Source organism: Vidua macroura, chromosome 3, assembly GCF_024509145.1.
Source record: "Vidua macroura isolate BioBank_ID:100142 chromosome 3, ASM2450914v1, whole genome shotgun sequence".
Taxonomy (NCBI): domain Eukaryota; kingdom Metazoa; phylum Chordata; class Aves; order Passeriformes; family Viduidae; genus Vidua; species Vidua macroura.
The window spans coordinates 39,520,842-39,535,644 of NC_071573.1; the positions used below are offsets into that span (position 1 = coordinate 39,520,842).

The window sequence follows — 14,803 nt, forward strand, 5'->3', positions numbered from 1 at the left end:
CTCTCTGCCTTTTGTGATGCTCCTGGAAGTGGGCGCTCTGAGCCCCACAGAATCCTTAGCCAACAGTCTGTGGCAGAATGCTGTTGTTTCCTAGCTGCTATTTGCTGGAGGAAGGTAAAATAGCTGGATAGATAATGACTCAGAACCTAGTTCAGAGAGATTTACTTTTAGTAAATGTCAAATACAGGCACGGGAAAGACAAATCTAATGGAAAGATTGCAGAGCTGTAGGGGAAGACTTCTTTTTGTCTGGGATGGCTATGGAAACCTAGGGTGGTGATTTCATCAGTCTTGATACAGAAGCAAATCCTGATGATTTGTCAGTGTTTTCAGATGGCTGCTGTTTGTGTCTTTGGCTCCCTCAGGTCGATCTGTCCACGCACAGCGGGTTCATGGGTGGCCTGCAGCGGAATGGCAGCACAGGGCAGACCGCACCCTACTATGCCACCTCCACTGTGGAGATCATCTTCCATGTGTCCACAAGGATGCCCTCTGACTCAGATGACTCACTGACCAAAAAGGTAAAGGCTTTCCAGTGTGTTTCACAGCACTGCAGTCACCACTTCCATAAAAGTCTGAACGGAAAGCAGCCTTTGCTGACTGTCCCTGGCAGGCTGTCCCTGCGTTGCCACGTGGTGCTCTGCAGCTAGGTTAGCTGAATTAAATGGCATCTAAATTCTGGGTTCTGAAACACAATTAACATTTCCATGGTAGCCTCAAATGCCACCATGAGTAATAATATTAGCAATAATTTCATTTGTACATTGTCTGCCTGCCAAAACTGCTGTAGGTCAGTAGAACAAAGCAACTAAATGCAGCATCATCAAACCGTCCTGTGTGGAACAGCAAAGCGAAAGAGGGCTGACAGGCTCAGGAGCCCAAGCTGTGGGAACCCAGGGCAAGGGGAATATCTCTCTGTCTGCCCTGGGGTGCTCTGACTCCCAGGAAGGCACTGACTTTGACCCTCATTCATGGAGAAAGCTTCCAAATCTTCAAAGGAAACTAGAAACCCCAAAAGTGTGAAACAGATCGTAGAGAGTGGTTTAGTATGTCACATGGGTGAGAAATTTAGGTTTAGGATTTTAGCATATTGTAGATGGATACAAGATGGAGAGTACAGGGTGTTCTCTCGAGTTCCTTTCTTCTTTCTTCTTCTTCCTCCTTCTTGGGTTTGGGCAGTATCTTGTAATTGGGTAGAAAAATCCACATTGCGGGTCTTTAGGGGTCAGTTATTGGGTTAGAAAGGGAAATAATCTAGGTGTCACTTCTTAATTGGGTAGTTTAGTTTTTGATTCGACTTAAAAGCCTTGCAACACAAGGTTGTTAACTATTTTTGTGCTGTTTTCCTGCATGCAAGGTCTGGGTGCAGACAGTGTGCTGAAGTCGTGATAAGATAACAATAAAACAAGAACCTGAAGACTGAAAAAGTCCTGTGTGTCTCCTTTTCCTGACAAAGAACTGCTTCAGGAGGGTTTCCCCCTGCCAGGGGAGCCCCCAGGGAGTTGCCCAACTTGGGGCCCGCAAACTCGCACCAAGCAGCCAGCTTAGAGTTCAAGACAGTAGCCACTTAGGCACAAGTCTGACAGGCAGCCTCTGCTTCAGACAGCCAGAACCCAGCCCAAAATTCTGTTGGTATTGGTACTTAATTGTTTGTCTTTCCTAGCAAGGAGTGATTTCAGATTATGCTGTTTGCCAGCTGCTGCTTAGACCCAAAGATTTTTGGGGCATATCTGTCTTTTTTAAAAAATCAGCAAAACGACATGTCTCTCTTTTGGTATGTAACTCTCTGCCTTCATGGGTGCAAGGCTATGGAGAGAAGTACTCTTGAGTGCTTCAGGATGGAGCAGTGGGGTAGTGGTGTGTAGGACAGGGCTGTAGAGTCTCTGTGACCATACCAGTGTAGGATTGTTTGTATTTTTATTGTTCCTGACCAGTATTTGTCCAGCTGCTAGACCAAAACTCCAGTGATGAATGATTTACAGTTGCCCTAGGCAACATATTCCATATTCCTGTGCTCTACTTCTTGTACCATGAAAAAATCTCTGGTAGTGCCTACTTTGCTTCAATTTAAGCCCATTGATTCTTATCCTATTTCACATGGATATGAAGGCAGATTATTTTGCAGCACACTTATGCATGTCTGAGAACTGCTTCCATGACTTTCCCAGATTTAGTTTTCCTACACAAACTGTGGCCATTTGTTTAGTCTAACCTTCTCTTGTAAGTCCTTGGTTTTGTGGAAGCCTGGCAAAGACAATGGGATATGGTCTGGCTGTTGAGTAATTCATCATCTTGGAAAGGAGAGCACACTGTGGTAGAGCTACCACAAGGGGAAGAGTGGGATTTAGCTGCAAACAGTCCACTTATTCTCCTTATTTTTATCGATGTTATGGGTTATCACAGACTCTGAGGCTCTTGTTATTCTATTTGTCTTCTCTGTGTTTGCTCGAAGAGAATTCCTTCTCTGTGAGAAACAGAAACCAAAAGCATTTAGTAGCTGCCAGTCTCCAAGTTTTGTACTGCCAGGAAACCAGGCCAGCCTCCAGCACATGCTGTCTACAGAAAATAACTGCAAAGGAATTGCTCCGAGACCTTTTCAAAAAACCTGAGATCTGCTCTAGGAATGGAACCCTGCAGAGATCAAACTGTGAATTCCAGTGAAAGAAATGTCTGAGCAGGCTCATGGGCCTAAGGAGTGGCTCAGACCAGATGACTTCCATAGGGCTTTTCAGTGTGTACTCGTCCATGGTTCCACACACAACATTCAGTTTGTCACAGCTTCTGTTGTGAGCAAATATGCAATTCTGTGGAGATCAGCATGGTTTGTTGACAGATTTTACAGACCTGCAGTTGTGAGTGGAGAAAAGGTGCATTTCAGAAGCACTGCACTTTCTGGAAGGTCAACAGTTCTCTGGGCTTAGGTCCTTACCTCACATTGTTGGGGCTGAATGTCCACGGTAAAAAGATTATTTCTTACTTCATATTTATTACTTCTTGCCATCAATGCTTTTGTTTTATGGGAGTGTGGGAGAGAAAGATGGAAGCCCATGGTATTCATTCAGTTCCTGCTCCTACAGTTGAGCTGTACCTGGTGATATAGGACAGTGGTGCTGGGAGGAGAAAAGTTCATCAGGATGCAATGGGGGCCACAGCTTCTTTTTTCTTGCCCTCCCTCTGGGATCTGAGGTTTCCCTAATCTCTGAAATCTTTGTGATTGCTGGGGTTTCTTCCCTGCTTCTTTTGCCTCAAACCAAGAGAGGCTTCATCCCTGTCAGCACACTCCCAGCTGAACAGAAGGACTGACCACCTGCTGCCCTGGGGAGCCATAGCAAGGCCATAAATTTTGGGGGCTGAGGAATTCTGCAGATGTAGTAATTTTACTTAAATATGTTGTTGTGGTTCTTTGTTTTTACTGAACGCAAGGATAAATTAAGTTCTGGTATGAATTTCCCAGAATAAGTGCATTTCCACTGGGGATGAGCTTGGCCCCTTGTTTTTGTGCAGTAGAGCTGTGATTTGCAGTCTGCATTTTTTTATTTGAATTATATGCTGACATTATATTGCTAATTCAGAAGGGAAGAAAGAAAAAAAAAAAGAAAGAAAAACCCCTCTCCAAATAAGTCTTGGCCCCAACAGAAATCTTTCCTAGTGGAGTAAACAAAATTCAGCTGATCTCTTTTGCTACTGTAGGGTTCAGCATCACTGGTTCCAAACTTTAGCTGCCTGTCTTGTGGCAAGAGTGAAAATCAATCCCAGGAATGGTATCCTACCGTCCCTGTCTTGTTCTGCTCAAATTGTGATTAACGGTTTAAAGATGTGCTGTCAGTATTCTCAGTGATTTATTTCATCTTCTCCATTGTCAGAGCAGAACTTTTTCAATTCAGAAATCTGGTTGCAACCCTATACTGAACTCTTGCTCCTTTGCTGCAGAAATTTGTTAGCAGGAACTAGATTAGATTTTTAGCAGCTAATCTGACTGCTGTAGGGGTTTGCAGAGTGGGGACGGAGCTGTGCTATTGGATTTGTCCAATTCATTTGACTCCAGGACTATAATTGCACTTATGTCTTACAAGGCTTTTATGGCCTTGGGCTGGCGAGCAGCAGAAAAACAAATTGGCAGTGATACAGTGAGAGTGAAAGGGAATGAAAGGCACACATTATTAGTCTCCAGGCAGCCCTGCTCTGGCAGGAAGTTTCTTGCTTAATTTACAAATAAAACTTAGATTTTAGGATGGGCACACAGTCAGCCAGACAATGGGGATGTCAGGCCCCACTGTTACTTAGCAAAAGTAGCAGCCATGCCTCCCCAAAAGCAGGAATTCTTAAGTCAAACAGACGACTCCTCTCTGGAGGCAGCTGGCTTTGTAATGCAATTAGAAGGGAAAGGAGGTCATGCTGGAGGTGTGTGCCGTGACCAGTGTCAGCGCTGCCTGCCAGCTTGGGCACCCGCAGAGCCCAGGGCCAGAGCCATCCGCTTGGAGCTGGAGCTGCCTGCCCAGGGCTGGAGAGCGTGGCCCCAGGCAGGGACAGTGGGGCTGACCCAGGCCTGGGGCTGGGGCTCTGTTCCAGCACCCCGTTAGCCAAACTAGGGCCAATTCCTGTGCCTGCCGAAAATTCCTGTGCACCAGGGAGGACATGCTGCCAGTGCCAGAGCTGCCTTCCTTTGTTGTGCGCAGAGCCATCGCTCCAGACTGGTGTTGGGGTTTGCTTTTAAAACCAATCTGATTTAATGTCTGCTATGGGATTTTTTTAATGTAGCTTTTTTTCTTTATTTCCCGCACCCCTAAACTGCGTAGGGAGCACAGCCTGGAGCTCTGGCTCTGCACGCGTTGGCCGTGGGGCTTTGGACATTTTAGCACAACTTGCTGAAGTCCTTCAGGGCACTGATTTTGCCCCACAGGTGCTCTTCTGAATTAACAACACAGGAAAATAGCAGCTGTCTTACTGTCACTGATGAGATTATTGTAAAGGCTTTCTATCATTGGATTTACCTCTCGGTAACAAATATTTTTGATTAATGCCTATTTTTTCTTTGTAACATTATACTTTGTAACTGTGGTGCTTAAGGATGTGTGGCTTCAAAACCAGGGCAGTAACTCAAGCTCTAAAACAAGTTGCTGGCACACACTGGGGATTGTGGCAGACTCATGAGCACAGCAAGTGTTGGTTCAGCTAAGTTCTCTTCTTCACTGAATTTTGTTCTGAAGGGTGCAATATTAGTACAAAGTGTTTGATTATTATCAGAACAGTTCCTTGGGATCTTAAAAAGGGTTAATCAAGCAGTATTTGGGCATATTTTGATGACTATTTTTATAGCAGTATGTGCTATTTCTCACCCCAGAAGCCATAGGATGCACAGCAGTACAGAGCCTTTTCTTCAGAAGAGCTGAGCTGGGTTTGTGAATTGCCTTCTGCACCTGGGCAATGGAACTGCCGTATGGAATTTTGTGTCCACGTTTATTTGTTGGGCTTCCTTCAGGCAGAGGTTGCTGGGTGCCACCATTGTAGGCTCTCTGTGCAGGGAAGCTAGTGCTAGAGCGGGCTTGGACTCAGCCTGGCAAATGTGGGCACTTCCAAATCCCCGGTGGGGGTTCCATGAGTTCAGCTGGGCTGAGCTGGGCCCATCCTGGAGTGGGACAGCCTGGCCAGGCATCCTCAGCATCTGGGACCTGCTGTGCACAAGGTCTGCTCACCCAGATGGATTTTAGGGGTATGTCCGACTAAACTGGACGTCTCGCTTCTAATCACTTTGGAGGTGACCTGGCTGCACCTGGTCATGGAGAGTGAGATCAAGGTTTTGTCCTATGTGTAAATTCCTGCTGCCTTTGGTACATGTCAGTTTGTGACATTACCAATGTGAGTGTTCTCTTGTGTGTTGCTTTGTTTTTATTAAGCTTCTGCACAGATATCAAGGTGACCACAAGAACAGCAATTTCTACTTGCTTTGTACATGTAAGAAGCTCTAGTAATAGTATTGTTAACATTCCTGTGTTTTTCCAAGACAAAAATGGTTCATGATTTCTTCAAACAGAGCTAAAATTACCTTTATTCATGGGTGTAAATAAAACACAATTATTCTCTTCTGTTTAATTTAAAATAATCTGAGAATCTCAGTCCTTCTGGGAACTGAGCTTTACTTCATTCTGCTGGAACATGAATTGTAAGCCGAGTTCACAGTTTTAACTTCTTAAAAATTTTCACGGTATGTTGGTTTAGCGACATTTCTCTCGTGACTGAGGGGTCCAGTTTGCCACCAATACGTAGGAGTGAAAGTTTTTCCTTCTAAAAGCACTGTCTGGTTCTGAATAGGGAAGCCTCATCAGCACAGTGTGGGCTGATCCAAAGCATGTTTGGGTTAGTTGTTATTTACCAGTAAAAATCACCACCTTCTTTTCCCTTTTTTCTCTCCCCCTACAAAGAAGTAGCAGAGCTTCATTTTGGCTTCTTTGTTCGGTCTGTTGTGCACGTTGTTCCGGGGATAGCACCAAATTGGAGGGGGGGTGTCTTTTAAGCTTTTAGTGGGATTTAAAGTCTCTTTATGCTTGGAGCTGGCATTGTGTGTGTGGATTACATTTTAACTTTAAAGCTTACAGTTGAAACCATTGTGTGAGGCTTGTATGTGATTGCCAAATAGTTTTTACCATCTGTTAGATCACCTCCAGCTCCTCCAGCAGCAGAGCAAACACACACACACAGGCTCTCAGATGCTTTCTGTGTATTTAAATTTTATCCATATTTCATGCAGCTCTGCTCCAAATGAAAAGGTGTAACTCCCACAGTATTTCCCATTCTTCTGTACTTCACACCGCCCAAATATTTTACTGACATTTCAGGCAGGAGACCCCTCCAGACATAGTCAGTGAGGAGATGTTTCTGGATAATAAATTCTGTTATACTGATTCATGACAGGCAGTTTCTTGACATTCTGAGTCAAGGCATTTCATATTTCTGTGACAGCTGCCTTATTTTAGCTGGAATACAATGCTCCATTGGTTAATGCTTTGTTCCAGTAATTCAGGTTTCCATCTTAAATCACTGTAGGTAATGTAGGTAATATACATTTACATATCATGCTAATGGCTAGTTTGATAATGACTTAATTAAGCCCTCAGACAACGAGTTCTAAATGAAGCAAATTACTGAGCTGATTCTTTCATGAGCAACTGGAGAAAAACAATATTTTAACTTTTCTGTAATGAAATATTCCTGCTGTCGAACATTGTAATTCAATTTGTGAGCCATGACCCTTTGTGCAACGTGGTTATCACTTGGATTAATAAAGAGCCAATTTATTGTTGCAGCTCCGTCACTTGGGAAATGATGAGGTTCACATCGTATGGTCTGAGCACACCCGCAACTATCACAGGGGCATCATCCCCACTGACTTCGGGGACGTCCTCATTGTCATCTACCCCATGAAGAACCACATGTTCTTCATTGAGATCATGAAGAAACCCGAGGTATGTTCTAGGTGCTTCACTGGCTCTGTTGTGCTGTGCCAGTGAGCAGCATTTCTGTTGCTTTAAGCAGGGCTCAGTGGTTTAGAGTTTGGGGGTTGTTTTTTCCCCAGAGAGTATGAAATCAGTCTGTCCATGTCATTTGAAACATAAGCTGAGCAATGAGCTAACTTTAAAACTGGACTTACTCACTGTGATCAGAGTGATTGCTCATTCATTTTATAGCCAGACTTAACACTGAGTGAAATACTCCAGAATTCTCAACCCACAGAAGTTACTGGGCAAAGAACAGTATTTAAACCATTGTGAATGTCTTCTGAGGCAGTGAAAGCAAACCATTCATGATTTGAGTTCCTTGTGTGGTGTTGGGTTACTGCTGTACACATGGCACCAAGCAGAACCTCACACATCTGTGGGACTGTCGTTGTCACCTGACTGGGTGGGATGATGCAGACATTGGACATCCTGTCATCAAACAAAGTATGGGAGTTCACAGTTGAGACATTTTTTGGAAAAAAATGCATTTTTTTGCAAAATGTCAGAGGTGTGTGTATGTGCATCTGTGCATGTGTGTGAAAAAGCCACTTCAGTAAATGCTCATCTGGTACATTATGGATGCAAAAATATGCATAAAATATACTTTGTGAAAGTAGTCATTGTGATAAATACCTTTTGCTTTATACGAGGGACAATATTTGTCCAAAGGAATAGCCAGCTTTGGTAAATGCCTCCATCATATCCCATATTGACCAGGTGTAGACACTGTTTTTTGAGTTGTGCATGATGGAGTTGTTGGATATTGAAAACCAGTGCTTTGTCAGTAGCTATTTCAAACTTGAAAATTTTCTGATAGTGGGTTGTTGGGTTTTTTTTACGCTTGGTGTTGAGCTGTGCAGTTTAGTTTTTGAGCATTTTAGCTTTTAGCTTTTTTTAATGTTCCATCAGGGAAATTAGGATTTAGTTTTAGGAACACGCTTGAGACTTCTCTGGAGCAATGGAGAAAAGCTGTGTCATCTACCATATTAGTAAAAACCACCCAACGGGCAGCCAGAATAAGAGCTAACTGGAAATTTAGTGTTATCCCTACATTTAAAGTACAAACCATTACAATGTAATAAAATTAATCCAGACATTTCCAGGCCAAGTGTGGCTGACCTTTTGTTCACCAGCTACTGACCCAGGGTGAATGAACAAGCCTTGCAGAGAGAAATGTCTGTTGTTTGGCTTCAGTCCCTGGCATTTAAATTGCATTCCCTAATCGAATGAAAAGGCTGTCCTCTCTATCAGGTTACAGAATCCATGGCAACATTTGGCCTTTTATATCCATAATGTTAGCCTTTTTGTTTGCAGCCAAGTAGAGACACCTGGAGCAATGTTAACATTAACCGCTTTAGCATTAATAGCTTCATTATAGAAGAATTTCTGATCAGATAGCTGTTACTTTTGTTATATTGGTTCAGCTTGTATTGTTTTCATTTTTGATCTCCCTGCTTGGTAACATAGCAATGATTTGCAAATTTTTTTGTCTTGATTAATTAAGCAATATAATTATCAGGAACTGTGCTGCAGTCTTTGCCCAACAAAGCTTTGGAGGGAAGACAATAGTAAGTCTGTTAGTGTGAATGCATTCCATGTGTCACAGATGCATGAGGATATTGGGAACAATGAGAGGAAAAGCTGCCTGCGAGAGGGGACAAAGCATGCCAGGCAAGCTCCACACTGCACATACCGCCAGGGACATGGTGAGGGTTCCCTGGGACACAGATGCCTCGTTAGATTGCAGCTCATCATCAGAGATTAATTCTCAGCCATTTGGTACAATAATTTACCCATTCCCCACTCTTTTAACTAGTGCTGCTTGATGTAGAGAGGAAGTCTTTGTGCTCAGAAGGTTTATTTAACCTTGCCTACTTTTACTGCGGACAACAGAAATAAAGATTTTGCTGTTGGAAATTGGAATGAAGCAGGTGTTTGCAGTGGGCTGAATATTAATTTTTGCTTCACGGATAACTTGAAATGACATTTGGAGTACTCGCAGAAGGGGATCTTTCCCTCTATTTTTTTTTTTATTGATTCCTGTCAAAGCTGGCTGATTGTTTGTGGTGGCCACCGAAGCCCTGTTTTCCTGGGCAGGGTGTTGGGTGCCAGATTCGGATTGGAGCCGAGTGGGGAGTGCGCCTTGCATGTTCCGCTGGCCTCTCCCCCAACCGTGTTAGGGCAGAGCCCCCGTGCAGATGGAAGCTGACGAGATGCAGCTCCGCTGACTTTAATGACCCTTGGCAAGGCCACTGTATGTGCTCAGGATTGAATAATTCTGAGCCCTGCATGCATGTGGTCCGGCTGTGTGGCGCTCGGATCGAGCCGGGCTACAAAGCCCTCGGCTCTGCTGCTGCTCTCCCTGGTTAGGATACACACACCCTGTCCCTGGGTTACATCTGTAAATTCTGTAGTGCAGTGGTGAGAAAGTCTGCCCCGCTCCCCAGATCCTGGTGGGTGTGGAACTGTGAATACAAGTGCTGTAAGCAAAATGTACTTGTCCAAAAAGCCCAGCAGGGAATTTCCCTGCCCAGTAGCATCTGCTGATCTGACTTTACATGTCTGGTATTTGTGTGGTGGTATCGCCTTAATACTAGTATGTACTTAACCTCCTTATCTGTACTTTTGCATTCTTTTCTCTTGCTGTCAATGCTTCTAGACAGTGCATAGGATGAAAATTTCACTTAAAAACATTGCTGCCTTGAGGCAAAACTTGATGCTCCATAATGTTATCATTTTGGTGGCATTGATTTTCTTCTGTACCCTTCCCTTCCAACTGCCTGGATAGCAATGCCAGCAGTAAATAAAGAAATTGAAAAGAAGGCAAAACCACTATGGAAACATTTTACACTTTCCTGTTTTATTGGGGGGTGGGTAATTATTTTAAGTAAAGGAATGACAGAATAAGTGTGTGCAGAGACAGCTGTCATTTCCACATGTTACATTAAACCAAAATTTCTTCTGTAATTCATTGCCACTTCTAATTAGAGGAATTCCCTAGGTGCAGGGGATTTATATTATTCCCTTTGTCCATTTATTGAATGACTGTCACAGTTACCCACAAGCAGTTAGAGAAGAATAATAAAGGGTATTTATTTATGTGATAAGCCTCTGTACAGATGGAAAAAATCTATAGCTTAAATATTGGTAATTGTTGCTGGTTTCTGTCTAGGGCTTTAGCTGGGGGGTTGGTTTTTTCACATTGAGTCTCTGAGAGGGAAATCAATTTGAGTACTTGCAAGTACTGAAAGTTGTGCATTTAAACATCAAAATTTTCTGGGTTTGGCAGGCTCAGGTCTGTTTTGTGTCTGCAGTTCTGGACACGGTTTACTTTTAGAAAGCATCTCTTGTTTGTAGTGTGGTCTTTATCTGCAGAGCCTTAGGTCACCAGAGGATGTCACACAGGGGTTTCCTGTGGAGGTGGCACTGAAGGAACAGCATTTGGGCACCTTGACCCACTGGGCCGGGCCCATTTGTGCCTGTCCCAACCCTGTGTCCTGCCCTTGAGAGAGCTCCTGCTCTGCCATCTCTTCTGCCTTCCACACACCTCCTTATCTTGGACCAGCTCAAGGTTTTTTTCTCTTCTATGAAGTCCATGGAAGGAGTTTATAGAGGATTATCTGAAGTAAATACGCCTTTGCAAAGCCTCCTGGCAGTATTGGAGTCAGCCAGTGAATCAGGGTCTCCTATTGGGATCCCAGGTGGAAAACAGCTCCTAATATTCACTGCCAAAGGCATATTGATTGCAAATTCATAGATGGCCTCAGTTTCTACGTGTACCAAGCTCGTGCTTAGCCAGCAGAATGTTCTGAGACGTGTGTGTTTGTGTAGTGTGCTGAGGGCAGTCATGGGGGATTTAAACACTAGCTTGGGAGATGAATGTCACACTGCAAGTCTTAGTGTTGAAAACAATGTGGTCACACTGTTTTAATGACAAAATGCTGTACCAGTCTCCTGCAGTGGTTCTGAAGCCTGCTTTTCTGTTTTGGGGTACCCAGGTGCCGTTTTTTGGTCCCCTCTTCGATGGCGCCATCGTGACTGCAAAGCTGCTGCCGAGCCTGATCTGTGCCACGTGCATCAATGCCAGCAGAGCTGTCAAGTCCCTCATCCCACTCTACCAGAGCTTGTATCCTTTCTCCACGGGGCAAGGCTTCCCTTGGTAGGGTTCTCATTTGGAGAATCATCCTGCAGAGAGGTAGGCTGGGATGAAAATCCTTCCTGTTTGATTTCATTGGTAAAGGTCAGAGCTTTCTTTGCATCCAGCTGAATGTTCTCAGTGGTTCACATCCAGCTGCTATCCGGTGTTTTCAGAATAGAATGGTAATGTCACAGGAGTCTCTCACCAGCCGCCTCTGTCTCGCTGCTGGTGGGCTTGGACTTAGCACTGGTGCTTTGATCTGTGAGAAATGGTAACTCCCAGCTTTCTTTCACACTGATAGAAGTTGTGGACTGTGTATGTCAGGCTGGTAGCCAGAGCTCAGCCATGCTCTTATCCTCTCCAATTAACTATTACTTGGACTCTTTACATTAATAAGACAGATGGGATTTGTCCTCAGATACAGATGTTTCAGTTCCCAAATTCCAGTTTCTTTCCAGTCACGCCTGTTGGGGCATTTTCAGAATCTGTTTTCCACCAGTGGCTGGAAGGTAGCTGGAGGATGTGCTTCTCTGGGACAGTCTGTGGTTCTTGAGTGCTACACAGACCCACAGTGTTAGCAGTGGTTTGCACCCATGCTGGGGTTTTCTCATAATGCCATCATAGCTTTCATAGCTTGTTTTGCTAATCGCATCACTTACCTCAGGACAAACACTGCACTTTGCTTTCTCTGGGGAGCATTTGATTTGAGTATCTTTCTAATCACATGACTTTGAGAAAGAGTTTGTGAAATCTTTTGATTTTTGAAAGAATATTGAGGAATTAAAGATACACATTTTTAAAACATGGAATATTCTCACAGTACTTGTTAGGGTTTTTTTTCTTTTTAATTAAACTAAAATAAATAAATTTTATCCAGTATTCTTTGCAAAAATCATCAGAAATTAAAAGTAGCATTGCGGTTAAATAGATTTGTGTTAATAACTAATTGTTTACTCATTGTAAAGCAAATGGTGGTGGTTGTGCAAACTGTGGCAATGGCTGACAGGTGAGTCAAGGCTCTTTGTGTTTTCTTCTGTTTCTTGAGAGAAATCTAACAAATTCTTGAAACTGTGCTGTACAGAATTTAGTTTAATCTGTCTGTTTCTCAGTGTTTAATACTAAAGTAACAGTGTAGTAAAATGGACATAAGTAGCAGCAGTTATAAGAATGAAGCTGTCCCAGCCCCTCACTCCCAGCTGGAGTCCTCCCATGTTTTGGCACTGAGCATTTTGTAAGTGAACAGCACTCACCAGCTGGCCATGCTCCTGCTGTCCAAGGGGGTCTCCCTGAGGGTCCTTGTGCATCCCTGGGTTGACAGAGCTGCACAGACACTGCAGCACAGGGCACTACTCTGCACAGGTCTGAGGCAGCATCTGTCGTCACATTCTTTTCCGATTTTGTGTCCACTTTTGCACCTGTGCTGTCCGTAGTGAATCAACTGCCTCTTCTCTGTCTGATAAATGAAAGTGGATTGAGAAACTCCTGAAATTGCACAAAAGGGATGTGGTAGGCAGATCCCTTTGGGGTGATACTGGAGCAGGGAGCAGGAGAGAAAGCTATCTGTAATTCATTCCCTAGATAATGCAGACTCCGAGATACATTCCAGCTGCTGGCTTTAGGGTGAGTGTGTAGATGTGAAAAGGTGATGTTTGGGCCTGTCCAATGCAGCTCCTAAAGGGTGAGTGACTCAGGTGTGGTGTCCGCTGCGCCAGCTGCTGCGAGCAGGACAGGAGGTAAGCAGACCCAGCAGTGCAAAAAGTAAATGGAAGTGCCATTATCAAACTGGAGATGGAAATAACTCAGAAAATGTCAGTGAGAGGGAGAAATAGAAAGCAGTGTTCCTGGAAAAGTGAGGGTTGATGTTTGGCACACAGCAGTCATAACTGTAGTTGGGATGAGGGCTGCAGGCCGGAGTGAGCCAGTGCTGAGGAGGATCTGCAAGCTTCTCTTTGGCATACAGGTCACGTTGAAAGGCAACATCCCTGCTAAGGGTCAATAGCTGAAAACATTTGGACTCCACTGTGGTTACAAATGGATCAAACATTTCATCTGGTGTCAGTGGTTCCATGGGGATGAGGTGCTGCATCCGTGGTGCTCGTGCTGGAGCAGTGGTAGGGTGTGAAGTACCCTCAGGGACTCATCCCTGTTCTGCCCTGGTGGTGCTGGGAAGCCGGGGCAGCGTCTTGCCAGCAGTGACAGCTGAAGTCACTTGTTGGAAAGTCTGTAAACTCAGGCTACAACTGCACTTGTCAGGAACTGTAAGGGAAGTGTAATCAGCCACAGAGATTAATTTGCATCTCAATTAGGAAAGAGTCAGGAGGAAGCTGTAAGGTCTGTTGCTGGAAGGTTGTGGAAGAAATCTCATCAGGTACAAAAGGCTCGCGACTTGCTGCTCCATCGATCGGAGGACAATATCTGAGTCTGGTTTCCATGGGGACTGGGACTGCAGAGCTGCGGGAGCATCTTGCTGCCCGCAGTTGCTTGGTCATGATGACACAAATTCCACTGCCATTCCCAAATACAGATTTCTGTTGGAAATCTCTTTGAAAATTAAGAAGGTAACTACAGCAGAGCACATCAGACTTTTTAAAATTTCTTTTTTTACATTTATCTAACGCTTCTGGTTTTAAGGAATTCATTAGGGCAAGAGATTAGTTAAAAAACAATTAACTATATTTAAACTTCAATTTAGACCCGTTCTGGCTACAGATTCTTTGTGTCCATCAAAGGGCACATGATGGCACTCCCAGGGTGCTGCATATGCAGCTCAGTTGTCTTTGGAACAGTTCTGTCTCTGCTGCTGTCACAATGCTTCCATGGGCAGGGATGACTGTACATCAGTTCATGTTCTAAATTCCCATTTTATTCCTCCTTGGTGCCATGGAGCAGGGAGGCTGAGTGGCTGCAGCCCCTGCTAACTGGGACTCTTACCATCCTTGAATAACAGCCGAACATGAAGCAATGTGCTCAAGCAGCCTCTCCAGGCTGCTTTTTCAGGCAGTATCTGACTTTAAATATGACTGGGACTTACAGAAATCATAAGTAATAAGATGACTTAAATTTTACAAGAACAAAAAATAATATTTAAGCTTAGTACAATTGTTGTATTGAGAGGAATATATTTATGCAGGTTTTTGAGCACATCCAAGCCTCTTTTGTATGTGCTGGGGAAA

General features: G+C 44.0%; 1 protein-coding gene across 2 annotated transcripts in view; it reads left to right on the forward strand.

The window, feature by feature from the left end:
* Positions 1 to 14,803, forward strand: part of RALGAPA2 (Ral GTPase activating protein catalytic subunit alpha 2) — a 90,918-nt gene that overhangs the window by 45,372 nt on the left and 30,743 nt on the right. For both annotated transcript variants that reach the window (XM_053973929.1, XM_053973930.1), the window contains 3 exons: positions 365 to 520; positions 7,301 to 7,459; positions 11,491 to 11,618. In XM_053973929.1, coding sequence (XP_053829904.1) covers positions 365 to 520; positions 7,301 to 7,459; positions 11,491 to 11,618 — 443 coding nt within the window. The remainder of the gene's footprint in view (positions 1 to 364; positions 521 to 7,300; positions 7,460 to 11,490; positions 11,619 to 14,803) is intronic.